The sequence below is a fragment of the Zingiber officinale genome, chromosome 1A (genome assembly GCF_018446385.1).
Source record: "Zingiber officinale cultivar Zhangliang chromosome 1A, Zo_v1.1, whole genome shotgun sequence".
Classification (NCBI taxonomy): Eukaryota; Viridiplantae; Streptophyta; class Magnoliopsida; order Zingiberales; family Zingiberaceae; genus Zingiber; species Zingiber officinale.
The window spans coordinates 185,011,085-185,024,640 of record NC_055987.1 but is presented as its reverse complement, the minus strand read 5'-3'; the positions used below and the strand labels follow the sequence as shown (position 1 = coordinate 185,024,640).

Below are 13,556 nucleotides of genomic sequence, written 5' to 3'. Positions count from 1 at the left end.
TTCTCTTTGCTGCTACCATATGTCAACGCAGCGGATTGGCCATATATCTAGATAGGTAGCTTGTTGCAAACATGATATCCGGTCGGCTATGTGCTAAGTATAATAGGCTACCTATCGGACTTCGAAACTTTGTTGTGTCTGGCAAACTCATTTCATTACCATCATTAGTTCGGTCATAAACCATAGGAGTGGGCATTGGCTTACATTTCTCCATGTTGTGCGCCCTTAGGACCTGCATAAGATATTTTTGTTGATATAAGAAAATACCATTGGCTTGTCTTTGGATCTCCGGGCCTAAAAAAATAAGTCAACTCTCCAAGCTTGTTCATCTCAAACTTCTCCTCCATAGTAGCTTGAAAATCTTTTATTTGAACTTAGCAGCTCCCACTGATCAGAATATCATCAACATATATAGAGACTATGAGTATTTGTTCACCTTTGTTTTTGATGTAGAGAGTTGCTTCATTCCAACTCCTGAATTCTTGCGAGATCAAATAGTCGTCAATCTTTGCATACCAAGTTCTCGGCGCTTGTTTTAAGCCGTACAATGCTTTCTTCAGCTTATACACCTTCATCTCCTCACCTTCTTTGTAGAATCCTTCTGGTGCTCTACATATATCTCTTCTTGGAGATCGCCAGTCAAGAAAGCGGACTTCACATCCATTTGATAGATTTTCCAAGAATGGTGAGCGGCCAAAGCTAAGATAAGACATATGGTATCATACCTAGCCACCGGTGCAAAGGTTTCGGAATAGTTTATTCCTTCCTTTTGAGCATAGCCTTTGACAACAACCTAGCCTTATACTTGTTCAAGCTTTCAACTGGATTGAGCTTTAGCTTGTATATCCACTTCACGCCTATAACCTTCCTGTTGCTTGGTCTGTCCACTAGACCCCAGGTTCCGTTCTTCTCTATCATCTCAAGCTCTTGTTTCATTGCTTGTTCCCATTCAGGAATGTCGTATGCCTCTTCAAAGCAAGATGGCTCTTCAATAGCCGCATTGCATCTTTCATAGATGTCCGAGAGGCTTCGAGTTCCTCTTCTCAGGATGTCATCTTTGTCTTCCTCCAAAATTAATTCCGATTGGTTGACTTCCTCATCGTCTTCATCATGCATGACATTCAACACTGGCGTTACAGCATGGATAATTTTCTTGTCCTCCCAATTCCATATGGAATGCTCATCCACCTTGATATCTCTTGCCACGATAATCTTCTGACTTTCAATGTTGTAGAGTCTATAGCCTTTGGAATGTAGGCTATAACCAACAAAGATGCAAATGTCTGCTCTACTATCTAACTTGTCTCTTCTTATATCTGGAACCCAAGCATAACATGGACTTCCGAAGATTTTGAGATGTCCCACTTGTGGATTCTTATCAAACCAAGCTTCGTATGGCGTCTTCCCTTCCACAGCTTTAGACTTCGTTCAGTTCTGCAAATAGACATCAGTGTTTACTGCTTCTGCCCATAGAAACTTTGGTAACGACTTCTCGTGTAGCATGCATCTTGTCATGCCTAGAATAGTCCTATTCTTCCGCCCACTCACTCCATTTTGTTGAGGAGTGTAATGTTGGTGCAACATCCCTCAGGTCGAGGTTGACCTGGTTAACCAAGCTGAGTCTTGGTTTGGGTTTAGATGTTTGACAATAAGATATTGATTGAAGAAGAGTCAAGTAGGTCAAGGTTGACCGGATACTTGACTGGGAAGTCCTAACTGGAATGTTAGGTAGAATGAAAGTCCTGGTGAGTGAAGCCAGACAGAAGGAAAATCCTAGTGAGTGAAGCTAGGTGAAAGTCCTGGTGAGTGAAGCCAGGTGAAAGTCCTGGTGAGTGAAGCCAGGCAAGGAAAAATCCAGATGGATCAAGGATGAATCGGACATCTGGTGTTGGGAAGTCCAAGTAGGTCAAAGGATTGACTGGATTCTTGGCACAAGGAAATCCAGATGGGTCAAAGGGATTGACCAGACATCTGGTGGAAGTCCAAGTAGGTCAAGGGAGTGACCAGATGCTAGGCATGATGTACCAACAGGTCAAGGTTGACCGGATGTTGGTTTGGGAGTCTTGGAACTTGGTTTTGGGCAAAAATCAAGTTCTGGATCGATCAGTGGATCGATCCAGACCTTTCCCAGCGAACAGAAAGCTTTTGGATCGATCCGTGGATCGATCCAGAGGTCCCAATCGATCAGTGGATCGATTGGGACGATGCTGCTTCGCCCGATAAGCGCTGGATCGATCCGTGGATCGATCCAGGCGTTTTTCCATAGCACAGAGGCGCTCTGGATCGATCCGTGGATCGATCCAAAGCCTCCCCGATCGATTGGGAATAATCGAATCGATCGGGATCCGACCGTTGGCGTCGATAAAGGCCGCAGGCGCACGATTCCTTCGGCATCTCTTCGCAGATTCATCTCAGATCTCTCGCCAGCTTCTCCACAGCACTCACAAAGCTCAGATCGCCAGTTCTTGAAGGATCTTGGAAGTTCTCCAAGTCAAGAGGCGGATCAAAGCCAAGAAGAGAAGGTAGGGTTTGGGTTTGTACTCATTGTAAGCTTGTAAGCTTGTATTTCTTGTATCCTTTCCCTCTCTTCTTGTATTGAGTCTTGTAGGGCTTCTCCGCCCTTGGTAGTTACCATAAAGGAGAGTTTTACTTAGTGGAGGGTGTGTGTGTTGGTGTGTATCCTTGGATTAGTCACCTCTTGTGAGGTGGATACCAAGTAAACCAATCGTGTTAGCGTTGTGTGATTGTTTCTTTGTATTTTCGCTGCACATCGTTGAAGGAACAAGCAACGCCGACCACCGAGCGAAAACGACGAGCTATTCACCCCTCTAGCTACTTTTGGTCCTAACATGTAAGGAACGGTTAGCTGGTGATGAATTCTAGCTTCTCTCAACATGTCTTTAACTGCCGTGCGGTAAATTCTCCACCGTTGTCACTTCTGAAACTAACAATTTTCCTCTTCGTTTGAGTCTCCACCATTTCCTTGAAGTACTTGAAATGGCTAAACACTTCCGACTTGGTCTTAATGAAATAAGCCCAAGTGTACCTGCTGAAATCATCAATAAATATTACAAAATACCGACTCCCATTTAACGAAGGTATATTCAGAGGACCAAACACATCGCTGTGTATCAGTTGGAGCTTCTCCTTAGCTCTCCACACTTGCCCAAGTCCGAATGGCTGTCTATGAAATTTGCCGAGTTGACAGATTTCACAAATCCCATTTGTCTCTTTAAACTTCGGCATACCTTTCACGAATTCTCTTCTTGACAGGCTAGCTAGCGACTGATAATTGCAATGTCCTAGCCTTTTATGCCATAGCTCTCTCTCATCGGTGCTTACAGCATTTGCCAGAACTTCTCCCCAATTTATAGGAAAGCTCCTATCCACCATCTTTACAACAACAATTAAGTTCTTTTGAGCATCTCTAATTTCACACTTCTTATCAAAGAAATGAACATCATAATCTTCTTCTAACAATTGTCCAATGCTTATTAGACCTTGATGCAAATCAGGAACATAAAGCGTAGTGAATTTGGTTTTTGTACCTGAAAGTGTTGGTACTTCAATGTTGCCCTTGCCTTGCACACGAACTAGCTTTCCATCACCCATTCTTACTCGCAAGCAATTGCATGAATGAACAATATCAAACAATGATCCGTTCGGCGTCATGTGATGAGTACAACTACTGTCAAGTAGCCACGTATCTTCTTTCCCTTCGACAGTCTTATGCACTTCCATTTTAGCCATCAAGGCTATTTCTTCAACCTCTTGATCATCCCTTTTGACTTGAGAATTTTGTTGTTGAGAAAATATAAAAATTGATAGATGAGAGCCAATTATATATATATATATATATATATATATATATATAAAGAAGGGTAGTCTTAGTGTAACCGTAAAGTTATTACTTTATGATAAAAAAGTCACATTTTCGAATCCTGGAAATAGTCTATTGCAAAAAGCATAGTAAGGTGCGACTTAGTTCACACGATGCAGTAGACTAACCTATATGTGTATCGCCCACGTCATAAAATGATGAAATAATATTAAAGCATTGTCTTTGCGCTCATTTCTTTCATTATAAAATAGAGATAAAATGTTTTGTTAAGTTCTTTATCTTTCCCATGCAAAGGACCTTTTTACTAGGACAAAATAGCCATGTGACATAAGTTCTACTTGTAAAAAGAGAGAGAGGTGTCAAATAATTATATTTTTTTATTTTTTATTTATAATTATTTATTTAATTAATATATTAAAATAATATTAGTTATAATTTAAGCAAACATCCTTGTAATTTATCTAAAATATTATATTTTAGACATTGAATATTGCATACTCAAACTTTCACATATATCTGACACTCATACTTCTCATAGAACTAAAATTAGTACAAAGATTTGCACAACATTTGTACAAAATACTTGCACTGTTTGAAGAGCTGTACAAAATACTCATGGAACTTGAATTAAGCTCTCGTTACAAAATATCATATTTTAGACACTCAATATTACATAATCAATCTCTCAAATACAGGGCACTCATATATCTCTCATAAAACTAAAATTAGTACTGATTAGATTTTCACAATATTTGTATAAAATGCCTACATTCTTCACATACATCCGTGATGAATTAGCAATCAATCTATATTCATGGGATTGTAGAGGTGTTCAAAGGACTTGGTTCGTTCGTCACCCCAATTGAGCTGCTCCCACCATGATCTCTGACACTTGATCTCTTTCAGCCCATCAGCAACCAACGTCAGTTTCGTCAGCTTGGGGCAATCTTCCACCTTGATAGTCTTCAACGATGGGAAATTTAATATTCGTTCCCCATCACTCAAACTCTTCAATTCTGGAAGCCGCCGTAGCACCATTGTGTGGAGATCAGGAAAGATTGTTATAACTGTCTCCCCACTACCATTTGCCTCTCCCTCCAATTTGATCAATCTATCTATTGCCCCGCAACCATCAATTTCTAGTTTAAAAAGAGTACTAGGGAACGTAGCCCTCCAAACGAGCTTTGCTTTTGGGAGACTCGAAAGTCGAAGTTGCTGTAGAGATTGAAGAATCGGTTTAAGATTGCCAATTACTACCTCTTCTAGCTCACACATTGCGTGAAGCCGGATACAAAATACTTCGAGCATATTTTCCAGATGAAAATCCTTGGATGGGATGTCGAACAACGTCAAATCTCGACACCCTTCTATATAAAGCCAACATGTGAATGCTGCTAGTCTCGGAGAGATACAGAGGTTTTGAAGAGCAGCAAGCGTGCTGACTGTAATCCCAATGACTCTTAATCTCTTCAAGCTTTCCAGCTCTTCAAAACTCACACCTCCTTCCCAAATCTGTCCTTCCCTCCACCCAGTGTAGCTGTCGCACATGTCAAGCCACTGCAATTCTCGAAGACTGGAGAATAGTTGGTCAGGAATGATTCTCAAAGATGTCATGAATGCCAACGACAATAATTTGAGATTTACTAAAGCTGCCATCTCCTTTGGTAGAGAAGTAATCCTAGTTCTGGATAGATCGAGATAGTGCAGTTGCACCAGATTACCAATGCTTGCCGGGAGCTCCTGTATAGAAGTGTTTCGCAAATTAAGGATTTTGAGGTGAGGCATGTGCAAGAAGAAGCCATTTGGAATCTTGCTGAGAAGTTCGTTAAACTCTAGATTCAGAAAAATTAAGTCAGGACATTGAGGTGTTTCGGGAAGTTCTCTTATTTGGTTTACCCCCAGTGAAATTCTCTCTGCATCTCGCCAATTCTCTTCTTTGACCTGCTCCCTATTCAGCACCAACCATTTGTTCTCCTTCTTCCCGCACTCACGTTGCACCCACAATATCATGGCTCGAGTCATGGGGTGCATCGTGAAGTAGACATCATCGACTCTTACTGTTAAAGATGCTGCATGTAGTATGCCAAGCAGAAATTGTGTCTTCCGGGTAGCATCCAATATAGTATCGGCATTATCAATAATCCCTTCACCTATCCAATAATGCCTAATATTATATTTGTAAATCCAAGATCCTTTTTCGAATAATGCACCATAAGAGGCGCAAACTCGCAAGTTGTCACTGGATAGACGATCATAGCTTAGTTTCAGGATAGACAAAACATTATTTGTCATACCAGGAAGTTGGTGTGGTGTGTCCTTCATGATGGTCAAGGCGTGTATCCACTCTTCCCACGTCTTTTTAGGCGCCATTGCTTGTGCCAGCACAATGAGAGCTGCAGGCAAGCCGCCACATTCCTTGACTAAATCTCTAGCTTCGATCCGTACATTCTTGTCGGCGTCAATGACATCCATCCTTGCACTATTTCTGAAGAGATTCCAGGCTGCCTCCTCTTCTAAGCATTCCATTTTAATCATCTTTTCTGTGCCCATGTGGCTGCAAGTGTCTTCTGTTCGGGTTGTGAATATGATCTTGCACTTTGATGGAGGCGCGGGAAGTGGAATTCCAACAACCTGATAATTTAGGGGCTCCCATAGATTATCGAGTAACAATATGAATTTCAACGTACTCAGGACTCTAAATAATTTGGTTGCTCTGTCTCTGTGTGTGACCTCATCCTGCCATGTCAAACTCAGTCGATCGAATAAAGATTTCTGGACTTCCTCCAGCTTATAGTCTATTGATAGCTCAAGGAAGATTACCACGTCTGCCTCTGTTTCACTCGGGAAATCATTGTTGAATCTTCTCAAGAGTGCTGTCTTGCCCACACCACCCATTCCGTGGATGCCAATCACACTCAAACTATCATCTTTGGCATGGCGTTGAAGCTCCTCGAAGACCTTGTCCATGCCGATAGTTTTGGTGGTTGGCATCTTGATGGAGCGGGTAAGATTCAGGTTATCTGAGAGCTTAGTGAACTCTGCACTTTGTTTGAGCTCTCTGATTGTGGCAAGTGCTGCTTCAGCTCTGTTTCTGAGACGGTAGGCAGAACAAATGTTGAGTGGGAAGCTGCACAAACACTTGATCTTTTGGTTGTATTTTCTCTCTATCGACTCGGCTTCACCTTCCATGTCTTGCACGGAGCTTAGCCACCCAAGCACTTCGCTCCTGGGAGTCATGCCATCCCTTGTTGCTGCCTCGACGTCTCTCTTGACATCGGAACTTTTGTCCTTCAGCTGCCCAACCTCACTGGCCAAGGAGCTAAAAGTCCCGTCATAGGTCATGATATAATTGCATGACGGAGAGCAGCAAGCCTTCAGTAAGTTGAAAATATCCATAAGAGAACTCGGGGAAACATACCCCATTATAGAGCTGCTAGAGACGTAACAAACATTTGTAAGAGCAAGTTTGATATTCAATTTAATAAAAATTTATTTTTGTTCTTCGGTATATACAAAATTAATTAAATAAAAAAATTTAAAATAAATTATTAAATTAATGAACAAGTTTAAATAGATATATGTTCTGTTTGTTAATATTCATGAATAAAAATTATGAACTATTCATAAATAATATTTATGAATAAAGTTAACGAACAAAATTTATAAAACATATTTATCAATAAACTCTTATCAACATTGACAAATAAATAAAATTGTCAAATAAACTTGCATTATCAAACTCAATAACTAATCAAATAAGTTTAAAAAGTTAAAAGTTTTAAACAATTAAATAAATTTGAATTGAGAGTTCAATAATATTTAGACAAACTAAATTTAAATCAAATTTCAGTTAAAAAAAGAAACCAAACTAAATTAAGCTTAAACAACTATTTTAATTATTTGGTTCATTTTAAATTAGATTTAATTTAGCTCGATTACCTTATTAAATAAGTCGAATTTTATAAATTTTAGCTGGACTGGACTCATTTACAACCCCTTCTCCATGGTAGTTGTTGCAGCAATAGGGTTGGAGAAAGTCAAGTATGATGTAGGAGAAAAATAATTATGAGATTATGAAGAAGGAGAATGGCACGGTGCATTATAAATAGCAGATGTAGAATCAAATCCAAATCATGATTGCTCCATGTGGAAGCAAAGGAGATGTGCAAAGAGAGAGGGCATCCCATGGGCATAGTTCTTGAAGAGAGCAAAGTAAAGAATAAAAGCTTGTGCTAAGAAAAGTATTTGGTCGGTACAGAATTTGTTCTCGATTTTATGTGGTTTCGGAAGAAGGTTTTAACTTTTGTAATTGGCTTGTTTCTAAAACTAAAGAAGAGTGTGTTAATTAGCCTTATTAAAAGAAAAGTAAAAACTCTTCTATCAAATAAAAAATATTCAATTATAATTTCTTTCTATAATTGTGTGAGACGATATAGTTTCCTTTTATGCATATCCAAATTTTATATTTAATAAAATATATACCTAATTATCATTATATTCTTCTTTCACTCTGTATAGAAATCACCTGTTCCTTCAAACCACACTACGCAATCGAAACAACCATAAATTGTTCCCGACAATAACTATGTAAAATAATGCTTCTAGGGTTCTTCGTGGCAACAAGTTGTCTTTAAAAAACTTGAAGTAATCTAACGTTGCTCCAAATGAAGACATGTTATAAAATATTCATAATATGTACATATGAGAAATATATAAAAAATGAATCATATTTGAAATTTAATCAATTTGAGTCTATATAGTATAATCAAGTTCCTTAAATTTGTTGAAAGGCTATAATTAATTTCTTTCTCAAATTTAGATCAACTCAGCTACACATAATAATTTTAAATCAAATTGTTACTTGAAACTTAAATAATTTGATTTCACAAATAAATATTTGTCTACGTGACTTTAAACTCTTTGGTGTTTGTTCAATACCTTTCCCAATTTATATTAGTATATATTTGTATAGCAATCAAAATTATTATATTGACTTAAACTTGTACAATTTTATAAAAAAATCTGTTTTTTTTTGAAGCATTTGGTCTCACTTTCATACTAGGAAGTAAAAAACATAAAAGAAAAATAAATCAAAATTCGGAAAAAAAATAGAGAAAAAAAAATGAAAGCAATGATTTTCTTCTTTCATTTTTCATAACAGAATAAAATCAGTGTTTTTATCTTGTGAAATCAATTTTAGAATATTAGGAAAACATAAACAAAAGAATAATTTTGAACTTTATTGATTAAGTTCCGGGGCCCTACTTTTGTTGATCCCCGTGTAGCTTCTGGAGTATGCAAACTGATCGTCGAGGCTAGTGTTCGACACTATCTCCGTAAACGATATTGCTCCGCTACGGTGCTTAACGGATTGTTGCAATTCGTTCCCAAGATACAACGACGACAAACGTCTCGGAATCGTAGCACTCCGACTTCCGAGACCAGCGAACCTTTTAGTAGACTTCTTGGACTCTTGAATGCACAAGATGAGATGAATGCTTGAGGAGGAGAAGAGAGGATTGAGTGAGTATTCCATCGGGTTCTATTTATACTGAAAGAAGAGGTTGAGTGTCCTTTGAGTGAGTGGATGTGTTCCTTGGGCTGGATCGATCTAGATCATCTATTCTGAAGGGTTGTAACCCTTCACCAAGCCCACTTCAATCTCATCCATCAGATCTGAGGAGTTGTGACCCTCAGATCCCGTCTATTGTCATCGGCCATCGGATCTGGATCCATTGATTCGATGCTTCAGATCAAGTCTCATCCCAAGCCATCAGATCGTTACTCTTTGCGATCCAACGCTCTAGATCGCATCACAAGTGATCCATCATACCTATTTGATCAACGTTGATCAACGGTAGCCATCCATTCCCTAAGTCAACTGTCCAGTCATCTTCCTTTACCCACGAGGATGCCGCATAGGTACTGCCACGTCAGGTACGAGCCTGACACGTCACCCGAGTGCCACGTAGACACTGCAATGTCACCTGGAGCATAAATTTAAGCTCCTCAATGCAAGTGCGCCTACAAAGCGCCCATTGCGCTCGTGGCGGGTGGCGGGCTCACAAGTGCAAGCACCTGCTCGCCCTGGGCTAAGGGAGCATCTGTCCTTTTATTTTTGTGTTAACTCCATTAACACATCTTCATTAATAAGTAGAGAATACACATCGAGAATTTCCGATGTGGGACTATTCTCCCATGCACTTTATTAATGAATAATAAATGTTATTTTGGGCTGACTTTAAACATTAATTTCTCATTCACCCTTAATCAGTTTTAAGCAAATTAATAGTCTAAATCTATCTACGTGAATCGTAGATTTCAATTTTGAAGTCAATTACGACTTTCAACAATTGATGGCTTCCTTCCTCTAAATCGTTTTGGTCCATTTAAGGCCCCAATATCCAACAACTTTTTGCTCCGAAGCATTTTTAAGAGGAAAAGCAATAAGAGAAGTGTTTTTTCACCATAGTTTTTTTCTTTCTCATGCTAAGAACACCGAGAAATTGAATCTTCCGATCATTAGAACAAACCCTTAATGTCTCCATCTCCTTCATGATATTCGTCGACGTAGATCCTTTTGTCTCCCTGATGCTTTGTTTTCTTCCACTGTTCCATGCATTGTCCTTCTCTATTTTTGAATTTCCCCTTTTTCTTATATATTTTCCCAATCAAGAATAACCATAAATTACGTATTTCAGTGATCAGTTCAACTACATGATATCTAATGATTATGAGATAACGAAATTTACACTGATAATTATAAGGAGTATTGTTTCCTGGTACTTCTTTATAATTGCTCATGCGAAACTATTATTTTTAGGACATCTTCAATTGTTACACCTCTAAATAAGATTTTTTATAGTTACCATTGTGTTACATCAAAATTAAAAAATCTAGTATTTTTTTTACCATGAAAAAACTCCTCTACAATATTTTTATGAACCCTATATTATAAATCATATAACTCTCTACATTACAAATCACAATGCAACACTACTTTATCATTAATTACTAGTTCCATTTTCAAGAGAAAGAAAAAGGTGAGTTTGAGTTTTCAATACCATTCTTGAACTATAAATCTCAAACTTTATCCCTATAATGTTTCAAACTTTTTTATTGAGGTTTTTTAATTTTATAAACCTTTCACAAAACATACATTAGAGATGTCCTTATGTGAGACATCGAAAAATTTAAATAAATAGGGTTATTTGAGAAATAGCCTTATAAAATTTTCTGGGAACTTTTAGGAACTCGTACGAAGGGTTTTGAGGGGATCAATCGGCGGACGCGGATTAAGCCTGGGATACTCATTTAAGTGACGAAATGTTTTAATATATATTTCCTTTTCTTTTATTTATCTCCCAAAACGCTGATTTCCCGACCCTCTCCTTCCCTGATCTCTCCTCTGCTCGACGCTCTCTCACAGACGACTCGACGACGACGAAATGGAGCTTCGACCTCCGGCGATCTTCCTCTGCCGGCATCGACACCCTAAGCTCAGATCCAGCCGGTGCTTTTCCTCTCTGGGTCGCAGACATGACGTCGCGTCTCCTCTAGCCGACTGTCGACGCCACTAGGTCGAGTCTTTTCCATCCGATCGTCTGCGTGAAGAGGCAATTAGGGCTCCGAAGGTAAGGCATCATGTTCGGTTGATCGTTAAGGATTTCGTGTGATGATTCTTGATCCTTCTTCATTGGACTCTCTCCGAACCGTGCCCTAGGTCCATCGCCGGTGCTTTGCCTTCGAATCGTTGCTTTGTGTGAGCAAATCTCCGATCAAGAAGGGAGAACCTAGCCCTAGCCTCGGTATTTCCTCTTCATCACCGGCTTGGATCTACTTTGCCGTGCCCTAGCTCCGAGCTTCGTCTCCTCTTCATAATAACGGTGTTCGGGGAAGGTGACAGCAAGGTGAGGTTGTTTGTTTGATCTGTGATTTCCACTGATTGATTTCTACTTGATCCGATTGATTCCAATCTTGAACCGAACAGTATACTGGAATCCAGCAAGGTTGTGTTCTGTGGATCCAAAGCTCTATTCTACGGGGTGTTCCCGTTCTGGCAACACTCCAACTAGCAGCTCCCTTGGTTGCAGCAATCAACAGTGGCTGTTAATTGAGGTATGTGTAGAGGTAATTGATACATGTTTTAGATGAATTATGTTTATGTGTAGATTTAGGCATGATTTGATTACATGATCATGATTTGAATTAGGGTTATGTATGTATTGAATTAGGAATAAATTTGATTACTAGTTGCTACATGATTAGAGTGATTGATTAGTTGAATATAGGTTTTCATCTTTGGTGTAGATCATGGTTAGATTTGATTATTTTAGATGGTGATACATGTTGTAATTAGTTGTTGATTGTTATTAGATTTATTTGCTTAGATTAATCTAATGGAATGATTAGGGTTAAGACAATTAATCCTAGTCAACTATTGGATTTAATTTAAGTTTAGACTACTAATCTAATTGGTGATTAGGGATTAGGTAACTAATCCTAATTGGCCGTTAGATTTAATTAGGTAGGTTGTGATTGTATTTGATTAGGGTTTTGCCCTAATTTAGTTTTGGAGATTTTATTTAGCTATTCATTTGGATTTAACTAAATAATATATATATATATTGTTTGACGCAGGACTCTGATTCGAGACGAGCGTCTCGACCTTGGATTGCTTGATTGGACCCTATATTTGAGGTGAGTACACTTTAACTTATCTCTTGAGAGTGTCTTATGATACTTATAGTATATATATAACTAGTGGTAATTGGTAGATTTATCTCTTCCCTAGTTTTAGCTTATTTGATACCTGATACATGCTTCTACTGTTATCTGCTATACTTTAGTCTAGTATGCTTTTATCTCTTACTGTGTGTATATATGTTCATAGAGATAGATATTTAGAGTGCTTCTTTATACTTGATTAGTTGCTAGACATACTTGTTATGTGTTCTTGGATTTATGCTACTTATATCATTGTTATATATGCGTTTATCTTTCTGGCACATATATATGGATGAGGATATGTTCAGGTATGACATACTGTAGCATCATGCACCATCCCGCATAATTGCATGCTGGGCGATTGACGACTCCATTATTGTTGAGCTCATCAGCCGACTACATGGGCCTGCACACAACGTGACCACTGCATGGGTAGTGACACAACACCCAGGGTGTGTATGCCAGTTTGCTCTGTAGGGCACTGCTGGTCCGCTCATGGGTAGTGTGACTGCAGCGTAATAGCAGGCAGGGATCCCTCCCTGTCATCGCGTACCGGGAGATGAGAGCATTGCGCTCCCTCACTATGATTTGAGGTAGGAGGATACCTGTACTCCGACAGCATCCCGTCCACCCGGTCACTCATCAAGAGTAGTGATGACAGAGTGCACAGTGTCACAGTCCTACCCACTCGGTCTCACTATCGTGTGTGAGATGGCTGACTGGCGTCAGGGGTGACCAGGACATGTCATTTGCATCAGATGTACAGATTGCATTCTTTGTGATTGTTGCATATTAGATGATATATTTTGATGACTGCATATGATTGACATGCATACAAGATACATTCTTTTACTCTGACTATTTTTATCTGTGTATGTTAACAATTACTGCTCAGAGGACTTGCAGGTAAGTACAGTTTATTTCAGTTATGCATGTCTTATTATTCTTGCTATAAACTGTATTACATGCTTATTGTTAGTTATTACAG

General features: G+C 38.9%; 1 protein-coding gene across 1 annotated transcript; it reads right to left on the bottom strand.

Annotated features, from left to right (window-relative positions):
• Nucleotides 1-4,411: 4,411 nt before the first annotated feature.
• On the bottom strand, nucleotides 4,412-7,909 carry LOC122038652 (disease resistance protein RPS2-like). The gene is made up of 2 exons (XM_042598495.1): nucleotides 7,781-7,909; nucleotides 4,412-7,271 (listed from the first exon to the last, which is right to left on the bottom strand). The coding sequence occupies exon 2, from the start codon at nucleotides 7,262-7,264 to the stop codon at nucleotides 4,643-4,645; it is 2,622 nt and encodes an 873-aa protein (XP_042454429.1). The 5' UTR covers nucleotides 7,265-7,271; nucleotides 7,781-7,909; the 3' UTR covers nucleotides 4,412-4,642.
• Nucleotides 7,910-13,556: the final 5,647 nt, after the last annotated feature.

Bases quoted from the DNA above. Each gene is read 5' to 3' on its own strand.
- LOC122038652 (XM_042598495.1), bottom strand. From the start codon at position 7,264: ATGGGGTATGTTTCCCCGAGTTCTCTTATGGATATTTTCAACTTACTG.